This window comes from Lates calcarifer, unplaced genomic scaffold, assembly GCF_001640805.2.
Source record: "Lates calcarifer isolate ASB-BC8 unplaced genomic scaffold, TLL_Latcal_v3 _unitig_1920_quiver_3831, whole genome shotgun sequence".
Taxonomy (NCBI): Eukaryota; Metazoa; Chordata; class Actinopteri; family Centropomidae; genus Lates; species Lates calcarifer.
In genome coordinates this window covers 6,841-15,663 of record NW_026115850.1, presented here as the reverse complement: position 1 = coordinate 15,663, position 8,823 = coordinate 6,841, and the positions used below count along the sequence as shown (strand labels likewise).

Sequence of the window (8,823 nt, the reverse complement as noted above, 5' to 3'; positions counted from 1 at the left end):
GGGTCCAGTCAAAGTTTCATCAGTTCCTGAGTTATCTGTCCTAGCCAGAACAGAGCATCGGGCCCTGGTCGATATCCGGTTTCTTCCTGTGTCGGCTTTACACATGAGTTCTTGGATCAAAGTCTCGGCTGCCCCTGTGTTGACCACCACAGCTGACCTGTTCCAGCGTGAGGGTTTTTGGTCAAAGAGTTTTTCTGTAGTCACCGCTCCCTGAACTCTAGTTGACGGTCTGGCTGACACCTGCACCTTATCTCCAGTTAGTGGCCCAGCTGACACCTGTACCTTGGCTCCTGTCTCCCTGCCCGACACAGCTCAGATCTACAGCTGACGCTGGTTATGGTCATGTGTCTGATGGGTACGTTTCAGTGGTCTGAGAGATCCAGAGGACCTGGACTCATTATCGTGGGCTCTGTGTTACCTTTGTCAGACACAGGTTCCAGTGTTGATGTCCGATGGATGGGGTTGGCAGACTACTGAAGACCTCCATCTTAAGGCAGGGCGTGTGATGACCCCTCCCACTCTGCCTGCTTTTGCAGATAGTGGGAGTTGGGTGGTAGGTGGAGATGGGAGGCTCGTCTGCTCATACCTGCCCTGTGGCCTCCCTTTTTGTTCTTCCTACATCAGTATGGCCCGGCATCCGTTAGAGTTGATCCTCTGAACTGGTCATTTGACCTTTGACTTGGTCATGTACTCCTCAGTGTGCACATGGGTGATCTGGTTTGGGGATGAAAGGTTCCTCTGTATTGGTTTCTTATCACTGGATGATGGGAAACCAGGATGGGGATTCAGGCCATCTTTTTTAGATTTTATTCTTACTTGTACCCTGATGCGGTCTCTGGTTCATGTCTGTTTACCTCTCCCTCACCATGTTTACCCCATCCCCCACCCCCCTCTCGCCCACCCTGAGTCCGGTTCTGCGGAGAAGTGTTTCCTTGCCACAGCTGCTTAGTGCTGCTCATGGTGGATCTGTTGGGTCTCTCTCTGTAAATTTTATAAGATAAAGAGTACGGTCTAGACCTGCTCTATATGTACAGAGCCTCCAGATAACTTCCGTTGTGAATTGGCGCTATATAAATAAAATTGACTTGACCTAACATGAACTCTTTAACAGCCTGATCACAGATGCCATGCTTAATGTGCTACACAAATCTAAAGTTTTCTTACTTGTCTGGTGAAGCTTGTGTCAGAGGTGGTTGCACTGGCTGCAGCAGGAATAGTTGTCCTGCCTCGCATGACGGTGCTGACAGAGTTGATGAAGCTGGACTTTCCGCCTCCGACAGGCCCGTACAGAAGAATTCGCAGATGTTTAATGTCTCCGTTTTCAGGCCTGTACTCCTGCACATACTGAAGATCCCTCTGTTTCTCTCTGTTAAAAAATGGATATTTCAGATTTAATGAATCATTTTAACAACTTATCAGCTTGCATTGATAACACAGACATGCAGCAAATAAAATGAAGTAAAACAAAATAAACAAAAACAAACAAAATGACCAAACTAAAGAAAGGTTAAAGTAAAACAGTGTGCACTTTTTGGTTTTTAAAGTTTCCTTTCAGAAACTAAAGTTTTAAAAATGAGAAAAGGGTTATTTGATTTTAAAAAACACAAATCAAATAATTTTCTGTTTGTATCATGAAAGAAAACTGTAACTGAAAACTTACCTTTTAAATTATTTTTTAAATGTGATTGAAACTGTGAGACTGTAGGGGGTGCTGTTGCTCAGATGTTCATTAGGATTAAAGTCAGTCAGTCTTTGAAACAGGTGAGAGAAAGGTTAAATACCTGACATTAGCACAGAAAGGTCACACTGTCTGATGACCGTCACTCAACACAAAGCACCTGACAAATACTGAGTGACGTATTTATTTCCAGGTACAGGCTGAATGTGGCAGAACAGAGTGAAAATCATCAGAAACTGTGACTCTGTGCTAAACAGAAATACTCAGCATCTCAATGCTGTTGTGCATTTTCTTTCTTTCACCTGTTTAAAGACTGAATCACACTAAGAGCAACAACCACAAGCACAGGGTGACATCCATGCAACAGCGCCCCCCTGTGGCCACTCTTCATGGTGTAACACCTGCTGACTGGTTTGAAGAGATCAACAAACAAACATGGCCGTCAGGTTTGTGGATAAACTGAAGTGTATTCGCTGGTCGAGATGGAGGCAGTTTGTTGTGGTGTAGACATTAATCAGTGTGTTATGTGTTAACAGTTGGAGACAGCTGGTAAAACTGCACTTCTTCTCTTTATATACCATCCTCCACACTGACAGGTCCAATGAGTGGTGGAGTGTTAAAATGCAGTTTTAGTCTCATCTGGCTGCAGGACTCTGTGTGGTGTCAGGAAAGTTTAGGGTCTTTTACAGAGTCACCACCATGGAGGTGTGATGGAGAGCTGGACACTGAGCCAACACTCAGCCTCACTGCTAAAACTCCATCATAACAGAGACGTCTGTTAAACTGTTGGAGAAGAGAGTTTCAACAGTTTTACAGACGTCATCACAATATGGGCCAACAGGGGAAACACTGAGCACTGAGCATGGGTCAGTAAACTCACCCCCAAGATATTTTCCTCCAGGGTTCCTTAAAAGCTGAAAAGAAATGAGAAATGTTTGAGGAGAAGTTCATCAACACAGATCATCACTGTGTCTTAATAATGAGAAATCAGAAAAAGACTTCATATCTTACTGGGAGAAGGCGTAGGTTCAGGTTCTACAAGAAAAACATGTAGGAAACATGTAAACATGGTGTGAAGTCTGAACACAAAGTAAAATGAAAATACTGCAGAGTAACACTGACTCAGAGTTTAAACTCTGTTGAGTTTCTGCTGAATTTTCTTTTGAGTTTCTAAAATCAAAGTTTACAGTTAGAGAGAAACGCTGCAGCACCAGCATCACCTGATGTGGCTCTTACCAGGTTCAGACTCAATGAATGGCCACCACCAGGATTTCCCTGTAGAGAGAAAAGACGACATAAAGAAGATCATGTACAACATGTTCCAGAGCTGACATCTGAATGAACAGTGTGTAAACCAACAGCTGAGACTGCTGGTTAGAAAACAGTGACTCTCATTAGTTACTAACTGATTCTGAATCTGTTCAAACACTGACCTGTCTCCTGACCCTCGATCTGACTGTAGTTTTAATGATCAGGGACAATCAGCACTGCATCACGTCTCCTCTGGCTGCTTCACAATAAAAGCCTCTGTGTCTGTTGCCTGTTGAAAGCTTTTATTGTGAAGCAGCAGCAGCAGTCATGTAACTCAGCTCTGAGGTGGTACAGACACACTGCACATAATGATCTGTTATCTGACTCGTCTTCAAACAAAATCTGACTTCAGTCTAAACAGAGTAGAACCATGTTTGCAGTGATCAACAACAACAGTCCATCAGTCATCACACCTCACTGAGTAAACTGAATAAAGTGAATAATGAGAAGAGAAACATCCTTACTGCGTCTGCGTCGCTCTGCCATCCTCCTCCTCCTCTGTTGTAGTTCTGCAGCAAAGTGGAGAACAGTGAAATCAGACTGGTTTTATATCGAGGTTCCTCCCTCTCTACAAACCATGTGACTTAAAATAAATCCATCGCTTCGTAGAAACATCTCTGGCTTTCACACACACACACACACACACACACACACAGACACACACACACACACACACACACACACACACGCTCCCTTGTTCACCTATATTTGTGGGACATTGATTTCTTGCAAGTCATGGTTTGAGAGAAGCTGTGTGATTTCTTCAAAGTCACATGAAACAGGAATCAGCCAATGATAACAGGGAGGGACCCTTATATAAAGAGTCTGTGGCTCATGTTTGTTTCCACTTCTCTGCAGAGCTGCGACAGAGAGAGGATGAAGAGGAGACAGCAGCACTCAGGTGAGGATTCCTCTGATCACATTACTCAGTAAACAGTGCTGAGACTCAGAGTGTTAGAGTTAGAGGCTGTGAGACTGATGAGTGTCCAACGTTTGTGTCTGGAGGTTTTTTCTCTTTAAGACTGAAGTGATTCTCACAGGACAGATTGACTGTTTCAGAGCTTTGAACATCAGGTACAGACACTGTGTGTCTTGCTGAGGTGAAATGAAGTGGGACCTCAGTGTGGTCACATACGGACCCCTCTTCTCTCATTTACCTTCCTGAACAGAGCGTCTGAACCCACAGGTGAATTCAGGTGCAGATGCTCTTTAATCCTTTTGAGAATTCAGTTGACCTCAACCTTTCAGGTTGATGTGAAAGTGGCGTTGATGACTTCAGTCAGCGACCTGTGGCTGAGATAGAGACCACCAAACCAAACTGTCATCCAGCAGAACAGACCCCTCCCTGGATCACCCTCATCAAAACATTTCCCAGGAAAATGATGTTTGGCCTCGTTAATGACCGTACAAGCCAGGACATCCTGAGAAATCAGTGACAACAGTCTGTGTTCTCATGTGTGAATCTGTCTGAGTTGGACTGAGCTGCTGAAACCCCTTTTACTGTCTTTTATTAATGTCTTTCAGACGACGTGTCTTCTCATGCAGTAGTGTCCTGCTCTGATCAGTGATTGATCAGGTGTTGATTGTCAATCATTGCAGCAATGTGTGCGATATCATAGCTGACAGACCTGAGACCAGCTGATTTGACTTGCAGGTATCTGAGCGACGGCCTCACATGAAATGAGGCCCCCATCTCATCGTGGACCCTACGAGCAGCACATGCTCTGTGTTTAGACCGGGTATCTGTATTTAAAGGTCTCATCCAGTAATTTTCCACTGTTGCTTACACACCATATTTACTGATTAATACCTCAGGCATCGTTGGATCATGAGCAGCGTTATTGCTTACAGGGTGAACTTCTGTAATCACACGTCACACCTGTGTCCACAGCTGAAGGTACCTCTGTTGATCCAGATGACCGATCACCAGATGATATGGAGACGACATCATCAAATCCTGATGGCGACACACAGGTGAGTTTACTTCCTGTTTGTAAAAACTTGTTTCACTCCTCAGCGGTGGAAAGTAACTGATTACATTTACTCATGTACTGTAACTAAGAGCAGTCAGATACTCGTACTTGAAGTATTAACACTTTATTATATTACTTTACTATGTTACTTTTATTATAGACTCCGTACTGGAATGACAAAAAAGTTCTGGGTTGACTTGCGATTGGTAGTGTTGAGTGTTGATCTGTCCGGGATGTACCCCACCTCTCCCCCCCATGTCAGCTAGGATTGGCTCCATCCCCATGACCCTTATGGATAAGTGATATAGATAATGGATGGATGAATCAAACCTTCTTCTGCATCAGAAACGAGTGGGGAGGTCATTGAACAGAAATGTAATGTGTATGTTTACTGCAGCAGCTCTGAATCCAGAAGCTGCTCAACCAGGTGAAGCAGTCGCCATGGTTCACCTGTGTGTCCAACACACACACACACACACACACACACACACACATACACATACACACCTGGTCTAAGTCCTTTGTCCTGAATCACTTCTCTCTGTCCACAGGAGTCAGACTCAGACCATCAGACACTCTCAGTGGAGTGTCCAAAATGTGGGAGCAACATTCAGGTGCCAGTTGATGCTGGGGTGGAGGTCACAGATAAATATCAGCCAGCCTCCTCCAACCAGAACAGGACCTGTGGAGAGGTGAGAGTGAGAGTCAGGCTTTTACTGAGCTGTGGGATCAGAGAGAATCTGAAACATGAACGTTCAGAAACAGAGTTTAGTCTGTAACAGAGGTGAAGAAACAGGACTAACGTGTCTGAACGTGGGAACATCTTCTTTAAACAGACTAGGACCAAGACCAGAGTTGATACTTGGACCTGGTTCTGGTTCTTCTGACCTGGTCTGGACTGAACTGAACTGTCTTGAGTACCAGCCTGTCTGGACCTCAGCTGATTGATCTGATTGATTTCTGTACTGATCAATAGAGGCTCTCTGGTCCTTCCTCCACCTTCATCTGCAGTAAACCTCCATCAGTCAGAGCTCTGGAGACTTTAATGATCCATACGTAAAACAGTTACAGTGTTCTGGTCTGTGACCTCCAATGTTTACATGTCTTCATGTCTTCAGGACTGGGTGTCACTGAGTGAGGACCAAGTGAACCTGGACGAGGTCTTACAGGAACTGAGAGGCTTGATACCAGATCAACTGTATTCATGTATGTACAATAATTTACATTTATTGTTCTAACATGTTATTTTGATAAAACAGCTTGAGATCTCCTGATTAGTCCTCAGGATCAGGATCACTCTGAACTCAGTCAGAGATTTTTTATGATGGAAGAAGCCTCACTCTGTGACACCACCATACATTAGTGTTTCTATATTTCAACAACTGCTACAGAGTGAGACCTCCTCTCTAATGCACCATCAGCTGATCTCAGGTCAGTTTCAGGAGTTGAACTTTGATCCAGATCAGATCAATCAGTTAAACTGATCAGTTTTGTAGCTTTGAATCAGGACGTTCAGTTTGGATCAGAGAGCTGATGGTTTAGTCTCTACAGCTGTTTCCTCACAGACAGACTGAATCTACATGGATTCAGTATCAGAGTCTCTGTCAGCAGAGTCTCTGTATTAAAGGACTCCGATCTGAACCTGATCAGGACTTCTCTGATCATACCATGTAAAACTTTAACACTCTCTGTCTGTTTTCCCTGCAGCTGCTGAACGTTTGGTGAACGACATGAAAAAGATCCCAGAAAACTCTGAACATCTGGTGGACCTCGTAGGTCATATGAAGGAACATCTGAAGAGTTTGAAGGAACATTTCAAACCTCAAAAATCTAACAAAGGTTATCACATTATTTATTCATTTATTCATCACTGAGAAACCAGCACACCACTCCTCTGAATACTCTGTTATATTTACACTGAATTCATGACCACGGTCAGGTCAGGAGTCCAGCAGGTCTCAGCTCAGAGAAAAGGTTCAGCTTTATTCAGGATCAGCAGACTGAAGCCGGCAGAGATAAACAGGACGTGAAGTCAGGGAGCAGCAGAGGTCGACAGCAGGCAGCAGAACCAGAGAGAAAACGGGGATTAAGGGATTAAGATGTTAACATCAGGATATTTTTTAAACATTTGGACACTGATTCTGATCACAGTTCTTCTACAGATGTCTGTTTATGTGGAGCTCTGTGGTTACCCATAACACCGTTCTTTGTGCAGGTCTGTGGGAATGTTCAGTCGATCTTCAGAGAGGATCATTAGGATTTCAGTTTTATTATTGTAAATGTATAAACATTAACAGTTTGTTCATCTTTCAGCAGCTAAATCTCCATCGTCATATTCATGCTGTACCTATAAAGTGAAGCTCTACAGTGTTGTCACTGGTAAAACCTTTGGTGCTGATGACGTCATACTGGAGCAAGTAAAGAAAAAAGATGGACAGCAACACTGATGGAGGTGACCACAGATCCTCAGGACTGCTACGTCATCATTGTCTTCTGTCCAATCACGTCTCGTGTTGGATCAGATGTGGAGGCAGCCATGAGACGTGAGGAAGGTAATGATCAGACGTGTTTCCACTTGTTCTTATAGTGAAATGTGCACAGCTCATTCATTCAGTCACTGTTTTTTCTCTCATGTTGTTGTCACGTCAGACTGTTTCATTTTCTTAAAATGTCGTCGCCCTCTTGTGGTAAAAATGTTTCAGTACATATTCCAGATTTAGCAGCAGAAACATTTCTCTTCACTGCTCTGCAGACACAGGACAGTTTTCATGTTTAATAAGTGAAGATAACACAGTGGACACATGAAGACATTAAAGGGTAATATTCTCTTTGTCTTCACATGAAGTTCATCACTAACCTCTGTCCTCATATTTCTGTCTCTCAGTGTCTCAGAGTCAGAAACCTGTCATCTTAGTGATGATGCATCACACCAGAGAAGTCGACTATTCACCTGATGGAAGAAAATGGTGTGAAAAGTATCGAAACGTCGTCTCTGAGGTTCATGTTCTCTTCCATGAGACTCAGCCGGGCTTACTGAGATGTGACAGGAATGATCAGGCATTTGAACAAATTCAAAATGAGGTGTACAAACACAGTAAAGGCAGACGGCCTTGGTGACTTTCTGGTCTGGATGTGGAACAAAAAGCAACAAACAATGAAGTAAAGAAAGCAGCAGGATGGTGAGATTCATGTTAGTGATCAATGACAGAAACAGAGAAACACAGTTTGACCTCTCCTGAGTGAATCTGATTTAATATCACTGATCACAGCTGCTTCACACTGTATTTCTGCTCTATAGTTACTGAGTGTCTTTCCTCTTTTTATTCACATTTTCAGTCTGCACATAAACAAATAATCAAAGTTTTATCTGCTGAGCTGAGGATGAATAAACTCTGACGTCCATGAAGAGAATAAACATCAGATCTGAACCTTCCTCACATTAAAACATTCAAACAGAAACATGGTTTCCCATCGTCTGATCTTTGACTGCAGCTCTGTTAATGACCTCCTCCTCCTCTTCTTCTTCTGTGGTGGTTTAACAGCAGCGACTGGAGACCCAGCTCCTCCAGCTGTTGATGGCTCAGATTGGACTCTGTACATGACACTGTTGACTGTTTGCCTGTGTGTTGGATTAAATGTTTCATCTCAGTGTGAGGTGATGTTTGACGTTTGTTTCTGCTGCTGACAGCAGCTGGAGTTTCACTAACTTCAGCTGTGAGTCTGTTTCCTGGTTACACCTGGTTTGTTAGATTTAACCCTTTAATGTCTGAGCTGTTAATAAGATAAGATGTGGTGCTTGATGACAAGATGACTGAGCTGAACTTTACATTTTATTTCCCTTTTGGTCAGAACCATGACGAG

At 43.5% G+C, this 8,823-nt stretch overlaps 2 protein-coding genes across 2 annotated transcripts; one reads left to right on the top strand and one right to left on the bottom strand.

Annotated features, from left to right (window-relative positions):
- Positions 1 to 885: 885 nt before the first annotated feature.
- On the bottom strand, positions 886 to 3,483 carry LOC108891292 (interferon-induced protein 44-like). Its single transcript, XM_051067693.1, has 6 exons — positions 3,454 to 3,483; positions 2,915 to 2,953; positions 2,690 to 2,713; positions 2,559 to 2,592; positions 1,165 to 1,366; positions 886 to 981 (listed from the first exon to the last, which is right to left on the bottom strand). Exons 1-6 carry the CDS (start codon positions 3,473 to 3,475, stop codon positions 946 to 948), a joined length of 357 nt encoding a protein of 118 aa, XP_050923650.1. The 5' UTR covers positions 3,476 to 3,483; the 3' UTR covers positions 886 to 945.
- Positions 3,484 to 3,804: 321 nt separating this feature from the next.
- On the top strand, positions 3,805 to 8,616 carry LOC127139630 (uncharacterized). The gene is made up of 7 exons (XM_051067694.1): positions 3,805 to 3,890; positions 4,881 to 4,963; positions 5,514 to 5,654; positions 6,081 to 6,168; positions 6,670 to 6,801; positions 7,276 to 7,514; positions 7,847 to 8,616. The coding sequence occupies exons 1-6, from the start codon at positions 3,824 to 3,826 to the stop codon at positions 7,407 to 7,409; spliced, it is 645 nt and encodes a 214-aa protein (XP_050923651.1). The 5' UTR covers positions 3,805 to 3,823; the 3' UTR covers positions 7,410 to 7,514; positions 7,847 to 8,616.
- Positions 8,617 to 8,823: the final 207 nt, after the last annotated feature.